This window comes from Mya arenaria, chromosome 11, assembly GCF_026914265.1.
Source record: "Mya arenaria isolate MELC-2E11 chromosome 11, ASM2691426v1".
NCBI classification, from domain to species: Eukaryota; Metazoa; Mollusca; class Bivalvia; order Myida; family Myidae; genus Mya; species Mya arenaria.
Window position 1 is genome coordinate 49,776,094 of NC_069132.1, and position 18,729 is coordinate 49,794,822.

An 18,729-nucleotide genomic window follows, 5' to 3' on the forward strand; every position below is an offset into this window, starting at 1 on the left:
GCCTCATAATGGTGAACCTACATGGTGAGTTATATGAAAATCCAAGAATGCATGGTCAAATTACTGCCCGAACAAGGATCATTTCAATTTTTGACATCTTACCTGGACATTTGAGGTCAACCGTTGAGCTCTAAGCATTACCTTGACATTTAAAGTGTAGACCTCGGTGTTTTGCAGGACACGCCGCCTCATTATGGTGAACCTTCATGGCAATTCTTTTAGAAAATCCTTTAAATTATGGTCAACACAGCCTGAACAAGAATCATTTCAACCTTTGACCTGTAGGTTTGACCTTGACCTTTGAGATACAGATCTTGTGCTCAATACGCAACTGTATCATAGCAAGTTTTTGAAAATTATACTATGCACGGTCAAAATACTGCCCCGACAAGGATCATTTCAACCTTCTAACCTTGACCTTTGATGAACAGACCAGTGTTTTGAGTGTGACACGCCACCTTATCATGGTGAAACTTCATGGCATGTTGTTTGAAAATCCAAGAATGCATGGTCAAGATACAGTCCAGACAAGGACCATTTCAAACTTTCATCTCTAGCATTGACCTATGACATACAGACCTGGGTCTTGTGGGTACACGCAACCTCATCAAGGAGAACCTCCACTGCATGTTGTTGTTTTTAAAATCCTATAATGCATGGTCAAGATACAGCCAGGACAAATTTAGTCGGAAATGGCTGTTATGACAAAAAATATCTCGATTACCGCAAGCAGACTCGACAATAAACAACCAACCCTCTTTAACAAAGGCAAGGGGAGAAAAAGCAACTGCACTCTCTGATTACGGGATGTCTCTCTTAAACTATCAAGTTCACCTTTTTAACAAAGGCAAGGGAGAGTAAAACAAAAAAATAACTGCACAATCAAAAAACAGGTTGTTCCTCTTAGACTGTAATTTTAAAATTGGCTACAATAGTTATTTTGATATTTGAAAAAGCCAAAATCCAGTCATGCATTTGCTGATCTAGCTGGTTGAAGGAACCAAACTTGAATGGATATCTTACTACTGTGTATGTTTTATTGAGATGAAATCAAAGCTGAAGACTGTATCTCGGTCACAAGCAATTGTTTAAGAGACGAACAGTAATTCCCCTAAGCAAGTCGAACCAAATCTGAGATTGTATGGAAATAAACAGCGTTAAACAAAGGTATTTGCTTCCTGTTTTCTTACATGTAAAATAAATAACCAAAAGAATATTGTACAACAAGTTATTACAGTTTGTATATTTCTCTCTCTTTTTTCGGACCGTTTCTTTTGTGATCTTTGTATGTCAGAAAGAGTTTCCGTTTATCTTTTACATATTCTTTTTCTGCACACAATCCATTTTAGGTATTCAAAATACACATATCTGTGGGTGGAATTTCTTATAACGGGATATTTTCTTAACACTTCACAGTACACATTTGCTTATATAAGTTTAATAAGTAAGAGTTCGTATAGTTTCTGTTATAAAGTTACTCTAAACAAATGATTGGATAACAGACTCCTTTTTTAAGATGTCGTAATCACTGATAAAGATGTGTGGTTTTATGTTCCATGGGTTTTTCGCATACACTCCACAGTGGGTAAAAAGATCCGGTTTGTAGAAAAGCCGTCCTTTAATGCCCATTTTACGAATAGCTTGCTCCGAAGACATCACTTGTTCATAGTCTGTAAAGTCAATATTGTATATACATACTACATGAGTATTGGTGACTTGTTGCATATATTTTGTTTGGTAAGACCGCCTTGTGCTCACCTTAGCTTCAAAACATGGCAGCTGTTGTTTCATAATGCAAGAAGCCACTTTTTGCCACAAATGGTCGATCTTGCCCCCAGAGCTGGCCCAGAACATCCACTTTCCAGAGCATACATAGTGGTTATGTGCCAGCTCTGTCAGTGAAGCATAATTAACGGTTCTCCCAGACTTGATGAAATTCTCCCAGGAGGCACTCAGACCGTCCAAGTCTTTTCGTTGAAACCCAATGATGCTCCGTTGGGATAAACAGGCTTGTCTGTTGAACACCAATACCCACTGATATCCTGATCTACAAAAAAAAGCTAAATTTATGGCAGGAATAAAGTAAACTTAATTTTGTTCAAAGTAAAATAATTGAAGAAGTTATTAAATGAATTTAAAAATCTTCAATTTGCAAATGAGTTGTTATACTAGCACTTGACAATAACGGTTCGGTGAGTGAATGCTTTTGAGCCTTTTCAAAATATGAAATTTGCTCACAAAAGAATAATGCTCTAATATCAGACTCTCTTTTTTAAGATGAGTACAGTGAAACACACTTTACCATGCAAATAAGTTATCAATTCAATTTAAATTATGGCATTTCAAATGGTATGATCACATGTACAGTTATTTAAAATCTACATAATTACAAAAAAGTTCTGCAAAAAAGGTAATATTTCTCAGGAACAATTCACATAAAGCGTGCATTTTTAAATACTGCACATGGTGGCTGAAGTTAGTTTTTAATAAAGCATACATGGTTTGGTAATTGTCAAAAAGAGCTCATTATGACAATTACAATATTAAACTATTATTAAAACATTTTAATTTTACAAAACAGTTGGGGTTTTTTTAAATTGTGTATGGCATCGATTCAAACCTGCTATAAATTCGAACATTTCCAATGACCAGGTCTGAGACGGCCCATGACTACAATTAAACTACAATACACGTATAGACTAATATATAACTTGAATAAATGAAGGGAACAACTTAAGTGTTATCAAGAACTGGAGTACATACTCTATGGTGGTATTTGATGGCAACCACTTTTCGATCCAGTCATCAAAGCATTCCGTTGTTGATCCGTCCCCAAACACAATTGCTGGCTCATCATCACTGTCATCTTCATCCGTACTATCACTGTCCTCACTGTCCGTACTCTGATTGATAATGTCTTTGGATTCATTTACAGTTCTGTCTAAAGCTTCATTTTCGGCGGAGGTTCCAAAATCAATTTCCATATCTACTGTGACTCACGTGCTGCAACAAAGGCCACCAAAATTAAAGAGATTGGGAAAAAGAATAAAAAAACAAAGCACAATAGTTGACATTATAACCACCTCATTTAATACAAGTGCATCAACACCAAAACAGTAGTACCCTGCCAGTACTAGGCCTTGTCATTATTCTTAAATACTTTATACAAGAGGCCCAAAAGTGCCTATGCTCTACTGGCATGGCTCTTGTGGTCATTTTCAATCCAGAGCATGTACGTTTGAGTAATACTGGCAACAAATATATAGTTCACTTTTAGTGTTTGAGTTAGCTGAAAACGCTGCACGTTCAACATCTAAGGACAGGAAGTGTTGTAAGCAGATTAGTTGCATGAACTGTTTTAATATGTGCCAAGTAAAGGTAATCTGAGAGTAAAAATATTTGCTTTCAAAACTGTACTCATCGTCAACATTTCATTTCTGTAGCTTTAAAAATAAAGTCGGTCAAAGGTCAAAGTCAAGGACATCCGAGGACAACATTAATGCTTGTTTGCAAAACTGTTCACATGGTCAAAATTTCATTACTGTAGCTTTAAAAATTAATAAGTAAGTCAAAAGGGGTGGGGCCAACTTTTGCCGAAGGGGAAATATTTCAAATGTTTTCAATTGCATCATATGCTGCTCCACAACACATATCAAAGGTATGGGCCTTGTGGTTTGAAACAAGAAGGTTTTGAAAATATTTCTTAAATAAGTCTCTATGAAAATTGTGACACCAAGGGCAGTGCCAGTTTTGACCCAAGGGGCATAATTTGAACAACCATGGTAGTGGACCACTAAATGAAGCCTTGTTCAAAATAGCAAGGATTTGCATAGTGGTTTCAGACAAAAAGGTTTTTAACATTTCCCAATTCAAGCGGGTGGGAGTCCGTCCCTTACAAAGAAAAGAGAACTCTTCCCTGGGCTTCCGCCAACGTCGCCGAGGTTGTTTGCATTTGTCGCAGTGGTCCCTTGCGGGAAAATCTCAATGGGGGGAAGGGGGGGGCAATAATGACCCCAGGGGCATAATTTGAACAAACCTTCACAAGCAATTGTGACTTTACATGTAAACTTGGCTAAAAATAGACTTCGCTCGTGTAGACTTGGCTAAAAATAGACTTAGCTTAAAATAGCATTTTTTATACTTTCAAGACCCATAATCCAGGCATGCATGGGCAGATCTGGCTGTTTTTCAAAAGGAACCAAGTTATAATGGATATCTAAATACTGTACAAGTTTCATCAAGATACAATCAAAACTGAAGACTGTATTGTGTTCACAAGCTGGTATTTACACAATAGCATTTTTTTATACTATCAAGGGCCATAATCTAGGCAAGCATGGGCGGATCTGGCTGGTTTTCGAAAGGAATTGAGCTCTAATGGATATCTAGATACTGTACAAGTTTCATCGAGATACATTCAAAAATGAAGACAGTATCGTGTTCACAACCAATTGTTTACACAATAGCATTTTTTTATTCTATCAAGGGCCATAATCTAGGCATGCATGGGCGGATCTGGCTGGTTTTCGAATGGAACAGAGCTCTAATGGATATCTAGATACTGTATAAGTTTTATCCAGATACAATCAAAACTGAAGACTGTATCGTGTTCACAAGCAATTGTTTATAGACGCACGGACGCAAGAACGCACATACTACGTAAACATTACCATTGCATAAGCTCTTCTGGCCTTGGGCCAGTAGAGCTAAAAAACTGATACTCGTTTCAATAAGTTATCATAACTGACATTGACAAGAGACATGGTGTGTTCTATAGAATAATCTTGTTTGGCATTTTGATAATTTCCATTACCGGTACCATAGCAACCACATCTGTCCAAAGAAAAACATCAAATGATATGGAGTCTTCACCAAGTTCAATGAGCCTTACTGGTATACTTTAAGTGAGGTATGTTAAGTAATTTAGTTGCCATAGCAACAATATTCTTTCGTCAAACAATTCATTTGAAATAATGGACATAATCTCATTATAGTTCTCTTAACCATAACTACGGGAGAGTGATGAAGCACTCTCAGAGTATGTATGTACTAAAGCACCGAGTAAGTTAACATGGTCAATAACTTTGGTAATAAGCAAAACTGAGCAGAGAAGAATTATTGACTAATGTATGTACAGCTTCGTGCATAAATGCCACATACCGTAACTATGGTGTCAACGGTACTTCCTTGTTGAATGGACCACACTATTATTTCTAACAATTAGTAACAATGTGACAATTACTGTGATGAAAGATTTTCATTGGTAGATTTTGAATAGTATATATATTGTTTTAATAGGTCATCCAGTAAAACTTGTACAATACAAAATGGACTTGCATGAAATGATCATTTTGTCTAGATTACCTGGCTCTGTCGATCATAACAGACATCCATCGGAACTCCTCTGCCATTTTCCATCCAATACAACCTCAGATGTATGCCAGTTCATCCAAAGAAGTAGTTTGTAAAATTTTAAATAATAGAATTAATTGTAGTGTTCTATTTTGTATATATCTAAGTTTAAATTGCTTGCCAGTTAAGTGTTTTAATGCATAAATAATTCAGATTCACAAGAGGAAAGACATTAAGTTTAACTGCTAAATTTAATTCACTACACAATCTACTTGCTGAGAAGTTTAATATAAAGATATCTGACATTGTTAATCATCCATATACATTCAAGGTTGTTTTTGATGGAAAATGGCCGACCTGAAGTTCTGAATGAACAAACATACATTATAACTCATTGCATGAATGCACTTCACCGTCCTTCTGTCTGTATATCAATGATGACGATGATGATGATGATGATGATGATGATGATGATGATGATGATGATGATGATGGACACTGGAATGCTGATAAATAAAGAGATTGTCCACAAATACTACCAAAATGTATTCCGTTTGATTTTACACCAATGATATGTTTCACTGCAATAATTGGAGAGTGAATGAGCCATGCAACCCTGACCCTTTTAAACACTCTGTAATACCAAACAGAACTGGCAGGCCATGAGTATGCAGCACACAAGTAGCAGTGGCAGATAAAAGTCCTGATAACCCTTTGTTTATGTAGATAGATATCTAATTGATCTTATAGCAATGTGAATAGCATATGTGAACCTGATTGTCTTATCAGAGCAAACATGTATGAACCATTTTAGACTGAAATGAGGCAAATTATTCTTCATGGAGGACCCCCAATCCCCCTTCATATGTTTACAGCCTGTTTTGGGAGCTCCATGGTAAGGGGACACAAGCTCCCAAGGTACATCCATAATGTGCACCCCTTCTAACGTCAAATCTTCCACTTTGAAACTGTTTTCTTTAAAAGGATTGTCATTGGTGCATCAATTCCTGATGCTTTAAGACAATTTCTTTACTCAATTTTCCATAACAACAACGGCTTTCATCCTGACTTATTTTGCCTGCATTCATAGTATCTGTTTCGATTGAAGTACTTCAAAGAAACATCAAACTTTTTTATTTATGCTCCATAAATGTAGCTAGTTGAGATATTGATATGTTAACAAGCAAGTAATTTCAATAATGTACATGTGTTATGACACCATAATGGTATGACATAAAATTTAGTATTCAAATTGCCCAATACATGTTCTTCCTTGTATCTTACGCAATTTAAGAGATATCATCAAGACATTTTTAGTATTGCATCATGAAAGGTCCTTTAACTGGAACACCTGTGAAACAATTAAATCAAACGTATGTCCTGGCAGAGTCCCAAAATTACCCGGTGTGATTCATTTCATACATAAGAACAGAGATTTCTGTTCAATAAATCAATTGAGATTCACACTTAATGCTATATTGCATTTTCTCTCAAAAGCCAAATATCAGTGTAAAATGTGTATGAGAGGAATGGTAACCATGACCAGCCACAGGCGTGACCAGCCACAGGCGCAACCAGCCACAGACGCGACCAGCCACAGGCATGACCAGCAAATAAATGATATGCATCAAGAAAAATCTTAACTGTCAAGTAATATGTTTAAAGAAGATTTCAGATTTCAAAATTTGGTCAAGTTCGTTTTACTCTTTCAATGATGTCAAAGCGCAATGCATGCTCTGCCATTCAACTAATATTCAGGCGAGTAGCTAAGGCCAAATAAGGATTACACAGATCAATGTTGTCGGGGTTGGTGTGGGAGGGGGTCTTTTAAATTTATAATTTTTGGTATGACAAAAACTTTTGACCTGTCAAAACTTCATTACGCAACTGCGTGTTTGCTTACAGTCAACTACGCACCTGATATTATACCTGAGTAATGTTTAATTTCAGTAGGAACTATAAGATTTAATAGAAGTTATATACATCAACACATATAGATTACCTGTACAATATTCTAGAGTTCTGTGTAAAGGACACTTAGAAGTTCCCGTGTTTGCCAAACAGGTATGGCAGAAATTTCTCTAGCAGTTGTGTTTTAGAAGTAATTGAGAAGTGATACCTAGTGTTTTGTCATGTAACTGACGTTACAGCTTGATGATAGGAGCTAAACACATTTATAAACAAAACAGTCCATTCAGCCAAAATTCCTTGTTACGTATAATACCATAAAACATAAATCATCTCCATAATGCATCATAAAGATGATAAATGTGTTACGATATGTAAAAGGGGGGAGTTCAGGCTGGATGGACCATTTCGTTTTAACACTGTCTCTTAACAGCACTTATTTTAGTCTAATAAATCATTAATGTCTTTTTTGTGCAAGCTGATCAAACAAGATCTAGCAGTTTCAACATCTTTGGCCAGTGAACAAGATCCTGTGGGAGTTGATTCAACATATTTTCAACATGGGAGGAAAAATGATGTAGATTAAATGTGGTTCTAGTCTACACCTTCATCAAACGGTTAAATTCTCAAGTAATAGTAAGTAAAACATGAATTATTATAAATGAATGTATACAAGTTTATAGTTTGACAAAATAATGTGTAGTACATCAAATGTGAGTGTTTTTTCTTGGTGCAATTTACTGCCTTCTAAAGCCTATTTCCCTTTAAAAGTGTCCATACTTTCCCATATCTTTTCAAATATTTTCAAAATAGACGGTTCCTGTGGATCAATAAACAAGAGGATCATGATGGCCCTAAATTGCTCACCTGAGTGAAAGTGTTTGACCTTTGTATTCACTACAATTTGTTATTTGTTCTCAAACATGGGCCAAATTTCAAAACTGTAGCCTAAAAAAATAAGAAATTAAGTCAAAAGGTCACCTGACAATGTCAATATTGATACCTGTTTTTGAAACAGTACACATGCTCCAAATTTCATTACAGTAGCTTAAAAAATAAGCAAGTAGGTCCAAAAGCTGAGTAAAGGTCACCCAAGGACAACATTGGTATCTGTTTTAAAGCTGCACTCTCACAAATTGAACGTTTTGACTTTTCTTTTTTTTTTGTCTTGGAACCGGCCAATTTTTGTGAAAATCCATAGAAACCAGTTATATACATGTGTATGACTGCTGACAAAAAATTAGATTGCAGATTTTTATATTTAAATTCAAAAATTGATGTTTTATGCATTTTTCTTAAACTGTTAGTAACGGTTTACGCCATAAAACATTAATTTTTCAAACAGAAATATGAAACTCTACGATCTGATTTTTTGTCAGCAATCTTATATCATTGGTTTGAAGATATTTACACAAAAAATTGCTCTTTCCAAAACAAAAAATAAAAAGTCGTAAAAATAGTATCTGTGATAGTGTAGCTTTAAACCTAGTACAAATGGTTCAAATTTCATTGCTATAGCTTCAAAAACAAGAAAGTAGGTCAAAAGTTCACAGTCAAGGTCATCTGAGAAAAACATTAATATTTTTTTTCAAAACTCTACACATGGCCCTAATTTCATTGCTGTTGCTTCAAAAATAAGGATGAAGGTCAAAAAGTCACAGTCAATGCCATCCAAGCACAACATTAATATTTGTTTTCAAAATTGTGAAATGCTGCAAAAATAAGAAAGTAGGTCAAAAGGGGTGGGACCAGCTTTGACCGCAGGGGCATAATTTTCACACAATCTTGGTAAAGGACCACTATACGTTGAAAGTTACAAATTATTAAAGGTCTGGGCCTAGCTGTTTCAGGCAAGAAGATTTTCAAAAATTACCTACCATATTTAACTCCACAGAAAACCTCAGGGCATCCCAGTTTTGACCACAGGGACATAATTTGATGTTCATAAGCAGTTGTGTTAAGTACAGACACATGAACGACAGACAGTGCACCATCCAATAAAATCAACACATTGCTTTTGATTTGCAGGACTTGTTAGATCTACACAATAGTTAGATAAAAATATAACTGTACCTCCAACATACACAACAAAGTTTCATTATACATAAATTAACTTCTTGTTTATAATATAAGATGTATTAACTTTCAATGCAAATTATTAGATTGTAGCTAACAATGGTCTAGTTTAATGGAAAAGTCTAATTATTAAATTCATTATTGAGTAAAAAAAATTCTTTACCAAAATAAAGAAATATAATACTAACATTAACCAATAAACGTATAAAAAAACAATAATAACCCTAGAAGTGTCTTTTTTAAAATCTATTCCCTTGTTTCTTAAAACAGACAATAATTCATCTCCAACAGCAAGGGAGACAATATAGCAAGATTTGCTGCCCTTGCTTCAAGGGTAAACTTTACATAACTATCAGTTTTTAACAAGATGGGGTTGGGCCAATTTTGACCCCAGGAGCATAATTTGAACAAACTTGGTAGAAAGCCACTAGACAATGTTACACACCAAATATCTAAACTCTAGCCCTCATGGTTTTTGTCAAAAAGAGTTTTGAAGTTTTTCCTTTAGGTTGCCATGGCAACCAGAGTTCTGCATAAAAATCATTTATTTGAACAATTTTGCAAGAGCAGCACCCAAGGAATTTTCCTATGAAGTTTCATCAAAATTGTCCAAGCCGTTTAGAAGAAGATGATGTTTTAATGTAATTGTTGACGACAGACGGCAGATGTCGGACATAGACCAATCACAATAGCTCATCTTCAGCACTTTGTACTCAGGTGAGCTAAAAAGTAGTGTTCTCTTGAAAAACAAACAAGATTTTTAATCTAATTTTAATCACCAGTTTATTTATTTATTAAATCTTATATCATGTATCTATTCAACTTCATTTTACTTGACTATAAATTTACAATGGTTATGTACTGTGATAACTTTATAGTAGATTATTATTTTTCCTTAATGTATAAAGTAGATTGTTGACATGTATATATATCATGTATATTTATTCCTATGCAGTGAATGTTATCTATCGATCTTACCTTGCCTTTTATGTATTTGTTCATAGTTTTTAGTATAATACTAAAAAACATATGCATTATGGTAATCAAGGTAGTTGATAACCATGTTTCCTTTTGGCTTTTATCAAAAAAATTGTAATTCATGAAGTCATTTTCTCCCATGTACAGTAATTGTTGTCGCAGTTCACAGACTGTGGTTTCACTTTGTCATTATTGCCTGTTGTAAAATATTCCTAGATTCTTTTTGTTTTTTTGGCATTTTGGGATATGGCATGCATGACTATTATGAATATAAATATGTCAGGGACTACAAAAAAAGTCATGTAGCTCATGTTTTGAAAAAGGATTTTTTTATGACCAAATCAAGTGTGGCAAATCATTATGATTGTTAAACCTATGATACTGACAGGACGAAACCTTCAACAAAACCCTTTTCATTGTTGTCAGTTAATAATTTTTACATTTTTCCAATTTTTTCTTGACTACCTGCATGAGTTTGCTCCCCACTAAACCAGGTTGTTTTATTTTGTTTAATTGTATTTTTTTCTGCAATTTCGGTATGAAAGAGTCAAACAATTATAATATATTAAGTGTTTTCAGATGCATAACGGTGAAAAAAAATAATGATGGTCCAAAAACATGAGCAAGTCCCTTTTTGTAAAATGCACTTTTTTTGTATGATCAATGAAATAAAGTGTGCCACATCATTAGAAGCATTAAGACTTAGATACCAAAAGCTGGAACCCTTTAGCTAATGCTGATATTTGCTGAAATATGGTCTTTAAAGAGCACATTTTTCATTAGCATTTACAAAGCTCCTAATTATGACTTTGCTGTTGTGTGATTGCTTGATTTACATATCACTTGAAGTTATCAATGTTTTATTATTAATGCACCAGTTAAATGTACCATGGCCCCCGGGTCTGGGGGTAAAGTATATTCTATACTGAGGATAGTAGCGGAAATGGGTCGTATTTTTACATTCCAGGTGGCCCCGCAGTGCCTAATGAATGCAGTGGTTTTGTTTATGCTTAGAAGGGGGGGGGGGGGGGGGGGGGGGGGGGGGGGGGGGGGGGGGGGGGGGGGGGGGGGGGGGGGGGGGGGGGGGGGGGGGGGGGGGTGGGGGGGGGGGGGGGGGGGGGGGGGGGGGGGGGGGGGGGGGTGATTAAAATTTACTGGTGTATAACTTATCAAAATATGCACTAATTTTGTTACTGTCCTGGTGGCCTTGTGGTTAGGTTTAGGGGTGCGTTGGTTATCTAGTTATTCTTGACTTGTAACCGGCGCGAGTTCGCACCCAACTAAAACCAAAATACCTTTTAAACTAACACTGTATTTTTTCCTGCAATTTTGATATCATAGCGTTTTATAATATACACTACTCAAACAAAACGATAGACAATACATGTAAGTTAAATTGCATTACAATACATCCCTTTAATCATAAACTCTATAGCATGTAATGTTTATTATAAACTGATGTTGTACACTTTCATAGCACTTGTTTATCAGACTTCACACAGTAAACATGTAACTAAACCTTGTGTCTTTGTACATCTCACATCAATCCCAAGGAATACAACAATGGCAATACAACAAGTAAAATAATGATAAGATGAGTGTTAGTCAGATACATTACCTGAAAAACTAAGTTTGGTCCCAAGACATGAGCGAGTACCTTTAATATGTTTTCCTCTATCTAGCTGTTCTATTCATCTGTTGTTATTTTACGTAATGTTAAAAAAAGTCTGTTAAATAAAGTTCTGCAAGCTTATATACATGTATATATATAGATATGTTTATCTTATCTGCAAATTTATCCTCTCATATTTGATATATCATCTAGGCCACCTAAATGGCCATCAACGAGTCTTTTGACGATTTTTTACTTTTTAGTAACTCAAGACAGCAATACATATGAAATGCCAATTTTTTTCCCCTTATCGCTCATTATTATAGTAATCTATCATCTACACTAGTCTACAGTAGTACAACTGACTAAGTCAAAAACAGACTAGAGTCAAAAACAGTCCACACATGTACATTATTTACATTCCAAATATTGTCATAAATGTGTATCATAACAATTGAGAAGGCACAAGCAGTGTAGAAAACAATAATATACAGTGTGATTAACTCTGTACCTTATTAAGCTAGCTCAGCTTCCCCGTCTGCGTCTGCAGGTGCCTGCAAGCGCCTTCACGAAACAGATGTAAAGGCATAACGGACAATGGGGAAACGGGATACCAGTGGGAGCTTATACAATAATAATGAAGCCGAACGGTACAACAACATAATTAATCAAAGCGCGAGGCGCTAAAAGACTATCTCCGGGCCAAAATGTGAGAGTTAGTTGCAAATTTTTTTGAACTATGGGAATGGGTGAAGGGCACATAGATAAAAGTGAAAAATGTTTTGAGGGCCAAGAGCGCTTGTGCCCACTGGGCGAGGTAACAAACATGTCTATATCTATTTTATGGCGTCTTGTGTCATTTTGTTTATGTAAATGTCACTTCAATCGTCGTAATCCCCCATCTCCATGTATTTAATGTTACAATGCATGCCCCTTTCAATTCTTTCTAAAGGTTTTCGTTGCTTTGGTTAGATATATCATACGATAGGAAATACAATACATCATATAAATCATTTCCTTTTATGAACATACACGTTTTGTTTAAGGAAAATCATTTATTTACAAACAACTTCAGCAATAATTCCTTTAAAAAAGCACAGTTTATCACTTCAGTCGACGTATCCCCAAGTATTTAAGTAACAATGCATGCCTCTTCCAATCGCTTCTAAAGGTGTTTCGATGCTTTGATTAGATATCATACGTTAGGCAAGTTTTATGAACATACACGTTTTAAAAATGATTTTATTTCACGAGCAACTCATATAAAAATGCAGAGCTTATCAGATGGTAAGGACAAACATGTGGTCAGTTGAAACTATTTTTAGATTATCGGAAATTGTCTGTTTCTAAGAATGGGAATATGATTGTGCTTTTTCGAGTTTTATTGATAAAGAAATGTTATTAATGTTTTATGTAAGTATCTGTGTAAAAATAATACTAGTGCTGTTATGAATGCTTCATACTCTTTGGATGTTTTACAGGTTAAATCCGAACTACTTTGCTTCATCAAACGTATGCATAACTCACTGTCGTGTCAGGGCATGTGCGTTAGAATAAATTGAAAGCCTAATGTCCAAAACTATGCCAAGAATACACCGGAACGAAGCTTTTACGCAAACAATGAAAACATCTTAATAGAAAAGTATACGCCTAAAAATCAAAGAATGAATAGTTTTTTTTTGTTATTGTATAGCAGGCAAATAATAGCATTAGCATCGCGAAACCTAAGATACAACTATTTTGACTTTTAGACAATCATTTTGTTTCTTATCTCATAAAAGTAATATAAAAAATACACCATTACAAATAAGCGTGCTTCGGGGTCACACCAGGTCATAATAACAAACCCTGCAGGCGATGGGACAATTGTGGACGGAAATAATTTTAGAACATATTGGGCTAAACTCAGAGTGAATAAACAGTATGTTACGTTCCTACCAGAACCTCCATTATTTTGACCCACATTAATCTTATAAATATAACGATCTAAAAATAGTTATATTCTGCTAAATATTAAACGCCGGGATATAGAAATTAACATTCAGTGATGTCAGTTCACAAGTCAGTTTTACAAGGTGAATTTATTGTGTTAGTCAACAGTTCTGGTTTGTGTTTAGTTTTTCTCCTTTTAAATTCTTCTTTATTTTACATGCAGGATTTTTGTGATTGAACCCAATGTGCCAAATAACTTGAAACTGTTAGTTCATTTCTGGATTGAAACGCTGCTTTATGTCTAAGCAATATTGCTATACTTGAATGTGTAGATGCTCTTCATGTTCTGTTTATTAGAATTGTGCAGCTTTCGATGTGTGTATTATTTTAAAACACATTCGTTAAAGCATTCGGAGCTCCTCGGCCATTTTTATTAAAAACAACCTAGTGTTTTCGATAAAAATAGCCGAGGACCTCCGAATGTCGTTAAAGCATTTAAAATGTGTGTTCTATTACATGCAATTTTTAACAAGCTTTTTCAGTTTGACAGCTTTACTTAAGTGACAGATCATAAAAAACAATAAAACGAAGTTTAGACTTATTTTTAAGTTATTAATTAAATTCCCATGTATACATGTACTACATCTTTTTAGCTTGGTGTTGTCAAACCAAACTGAAAAAATATACAGCCCACATATACCATGTGGGACCCATATGGGTCCCATATCAAGCCCGGTTCAAAAACCCAGGTGGGGCACATATAGGTCCTAAATCAAACCCTGTTCCAAAACCCATGTAGGGCCATATGGGACCCACATTCAACCTATTTGGCTTGCCCATGGGACCCACATGGAGCCCTGTTGTACAACCCATGTGGGGCCCAGATGGGTAGCCCACATAGGACCCGTATGGTAACCCATGTAGGACCCATATGTTTTGCTGGTTGGGATGTTTATCATTATTAACGTGTAGATGTTCAAATAATGACCATTTCTATAAATATAAATAGATAACAGTGTACATAATTAAGCACATACGTAATTCCGTATGTTCGTAACCTCTTTGCCTAAAAGAACGGCAATTGTCTGAAATGTGTTATTGGGACCTTTGACAATTATTAAATGCCTTGAATAGGTCCCTTGAAGGTAAAACAAGCTGATTCGTTAAATTGATATCCCCCGCCTTATAAGGGAACGATAATCGGAATGTAGGGCAGTTTCTCCTTTGGGTATTCAAGATCACATTCAATAATAAAATTATCTTTTATCTTAAAGTATATTGGGTCTACCCTTCTAAAGTTACCTGTAGGGAGTGGTCATAGCCCATCCATATACATAATTTGCATCAAGGTACATTATGTACTTATTATCCTCATTCACATTATAATTACTCATGTACTTATTATTTGTTTTTGTATATCTGTTAGAGATGTAGCTTATGCCGCCGCGTAGTCCTTTTTCAATCATTAAATGCATGTCAATATCAATAATTAAATCGAGTTGCACATTTGTCATTTTTAGACATCCCAAGCAAGGCCAGGAGAACTGAACTAGTGACATGAATCTAATTAATATAACTCAATACAAGTCTTCCTAAAGTTTTAAAATACATCTGCTAATAAAAGAACATCTGTTTGTACATGTAGGTAAAGGTTATAATGATCTCCCATTGTCTTACAACTAAATAATCTCCACACATTATTTGCATGTTTGTAGTTCTTTATCGGATAGTTTGGAATAAAAAAATGGTGGAAAGTGGGTATTATTTAACTTTTTAAAATCATTCATATAATCATATGGGTAAACTCCTTTTCATTAATACAAAGTCATCTTGAAAGCACTGCCTTGTAAAAGTGAATGCCTCTGAAGCAAGGTGTCCAACGTGTTTTTTGTGTTCCGAATTTTAAGTGAGGGAAATGTGTGATGCGGAATGAAATGGCGATGTTCGAAGGGATTTTAAGTGTTGTGGGGGAATATTTTCACCTGGTAAGATAACTTTTTTTTGTCTTAGAACGAGTGAATTTTTGCGAAAATCCATGGAAACCAGTTATATAAGACTGCTGACAACATTAGATCGCATATTTTTTTATATTTAAGTTAAAAAAGTAATGTTTAATGCATTTTTCTTAAACGGTTTAAGCCATAAAACATTAGTTTTCGAACGGAAACATGCAAATCTGCGATGTGATCTTTTGTCAGCAATATTTTATCATTGCTTTGCAGATATTGGTAAACGCAAAAATTTGCTCTCTCCAAGACAAAAAATAAAAAAAAGTTGTAAAATGGTAAATCTGTGAGAGTGCACCGTTTAACAAAAACAATATTAAATGTATAACTGAACGATTACTTGTTTACAAAGTGAAAATAGAAAATTGCGCGACTTGAAACTGTGTTTTTATTCAAAGTGTACCATTTTTTTTACCTATTTTAGCTATTTTCATTGAATTTGTGCATTTTATTTTTTCGGCGGCTTGTGCCATACATGGGCACTGTACGGCCGATTTTTGTACGTTTAAACACATTTAATGTTGGGCAAGGAAGTTTTATGCAGTTTTTGTGTGATGCAGAATCAGAATACGCGTGCGTTAATAAAGGTGTACCGGTAATTAAGACGCAAGCTGTAAGACATGTTAATATTTATGAAAAAGGTATATATATATATATATATATATATACAAAAAAATGTTACCCAATAAGAATGTACCGCGTATTTGTTATGCAAAATAACCTACCAGATACACTTGTACACTATCCTAGCCATTTATATATATGTCTTCATTGTATTAATAATCTTTATATCAATGTACGAACTTTTGATGTAACACGAGCGTCTCGCAAGAGGCAAATAAATGAATGTAACGGTAGATTATAAACTGGCTGTGCAAGAGATTGATTAAGAAATTGTAAACTATCAATAACACTAAATTACTCACCATGCATGCCATGTATCTTTCTACTTTGTTTGGAATTACATTTTTTTATTTACTCCTTTCTCTCTTCAAACTTCAATTGTTTTATAATGTTATTAAGTTGTTCTGAACTATGTGGAAATTAAGTTCTTCTATTTATTATTTATTTTTTAATTGTTCTCTTCATTTTTCTTGATTATTTTACCTATCACATGCATAATAAAGTGACTATATCATATCCACGTAAGTTACGAAAAACTTCTTGGATCTTTTTGGTTAATCTGTACGATCTATTACAAAAACTGTTCGTAGACCCTCTGTATAACCCTATGGCATGACAGTGATCTCTAACTGGCCTGTGCTTATCACTCCCATAGTCTGATTCTTTGTACTTCTTTTTCCAAATATGACAAGGTGTGGCTTTCTTAAAAATAATTCTTGTTTGGTTATTATATTTCTTTATTAAAATGATCCTTCATTATTTTGGCACAATACTTTTCTTCTTTTAACATGTTCTGTATGATACGATATATTGACTGTTAAAAGTCCATGATACACTTTTACGGGCTAGGAATTTTTTCTCATCATAAATACAAACTAATTTTCATCCATATCCGCGAGCAATATTAGTTTGATAAGCAGTCGTTGAGTTTCCTGATGTTTTATTAGCTGGTTTTCGCCTCAAAATCAGGAAAAATGACAAATAAATTCATTCATTGCTTGTGATAATTCTCAAACCTTGGATTATTATTCCCTGGAGTTGGTAATTTGATCTTTTGCGTACCATTTACAGCTAAACAAACATCTGTATGAGCTTTAAGTATTCTTTCTTCTGTGAAGTGCTGGATGCAGTATTTACAAAAGAAGTTCCATGATGATTTCTTGACCGTGTATTCATTTAAGGAATGAATCGGGAATTATGAGAACGGATTTTACGAGGAGACCGGAAAATAGTATCGCCCCACATGTGAAAACCCCGTTGAAGTCACGTGATTCCTCACCCTGAATATGCTCACTGTCAAAAATGAAACAGCATGTTATACCAATTTGAATTTCTAGATCTATTTCAGTTTCCATTCTGCGTTTTAAATTTCATAATTATTCCCACCAGTAACTGAGTACCGGTTACCTCATAGGTGACCATGGGACAAAAATAGGGAATTAAAGTATTGATATCTTTTTATCATGAAAGTTTTAAGAGTTAGCCCTTAAAAACGTGGTCTATTTACTTATGCCCACAAAACGAGACCTCAGCTTTACATTGACGCCGATATCATGTTATCGTGTGATTGTATGACATGTTTTGGCAGTTCATGTTTATTTTCAATGTAACTTTGTTGCTGTACATTCACATTTTTTACAAATTTCATCAGCCATACATAACATGCAGATAACCAAAATTTATCAACATTAATTTAAGCACGTTTTGACATGAATTGGACAATTGTTTATTTAAATAGCAGGGTTTGGGCATCGTGTGTTTGAAAATATAATAAGTTAGGATAAGAAAAGGGGATGTTATATAAAATGTGGAAATGGCTCAAATACCTACTCAACTGTTTTCTGAGTATTCGGTTTTATTTGATAAGTTTGTAAATGAGGAATGACAATAAACAAATGCTCCAACATATAGCTAATTTATTATATCCAATGACCAAACATTATCCAAAACATTTCATGAAGCTAGTAAAACACTTAAAATATAAATATCATGAGGATGATGATGTTTCCTTCATGAGTTGCTGGCGGCGATACTCCCAGATGAGTATTGCCCCGCTGACATGCACATTCAGGGAGCGTATGACGCCTTGTTGGGGGATCTCCACACACACGTCCAGCTGTGAGATTAGATCCACAGGGATTCCCTCCTTCTCGTTACTGAAATAGTAAATGTACTTGGCAATCTGGTTATCTAACTTATCTTAAATGTTGACAGTCTACATGCACAGGAAATGCTCTTTAA

At 34.9% G+C, this 18,729-nt stretch overlaps 2 protein-coding genes across 3 annotated transcripts in view; both read right to left on the bottom strand.

The window, feature by feature from the left end:
• Positions 1 to 1,164: 1,164 nt before the first annotated feature.
• On the bottom strand, positions 1,165 to 12,494 carry LOC128207537 (UPF0696 protein C11orf68 homolog). Of its 2 annotated transcripts, none has more exons than XM_052910516.1 (3): positions 12,438 to 12,494; positions 2,764 to 3,003; positions 1,165 to 2,047 (listed from the first exon to the last, which is right to left on the bottom strand). In XM_052910516.1, the coding sequence occupies exons 2-3, from the start codon at positions 2,982 to 2,984 to the stop codon at positions 1,480 to 1,482; spliced, it is 789 nt and encodes a 262-aa protein (XP_052766476.1). In that variant the 5' UTR covers positions 2,985 to 3,003; positions 12,438 to 12,494; the 3' UTR covers positions 1,165 to 1,479. The 2 variants fall into 2 exon arrangements, with proteins under 2 accessions (XP_052766476.1, XP_052766475.1); XM_052910515.1 differs by lacking the exon at positions 12,438 to 12,494 and adding an exon at positions 5,365 to 5,699.
• Positions 12,495 to 18,389: 5,895 nt separating this feature from the next.
• The window catches only part of LOC128209486 (probable methyltransferase TARBP1), a 49,087-nt gene continuing 48,747 nt past the window's right edge, over positions 18,390 to 18,729 (bottom strand). Inside the window, exon 27 of the mRNA XM_052913533.1 lies at positions 18,390 to 18,644. Coding sequence (XP_052769493.1) covers positions 18,476 to 18,644 — 169 coding nt within the window. The 3' untranslated portion in view covers positions 18,390 to 18,475. The remainder of the gene's footprint in view (positions 18,645 to 18,729) is intronic.

Coding starts and splice junctions, on each gene's coding strand:
- LOC128207537 (XM_052910516.1), bottom strand. CDS start 2,984: ATGGAAATTGATTTTGGAACCTCCGCCGAAAATGAAGCTTTAGACAGA. Junction 2,048..2,763: donor CCATCAAATACCACCATAGA/GTATGTACTCCA, acceptor TTTTTTTTGTAG/ATCAGGATATCAGTGGGTAT.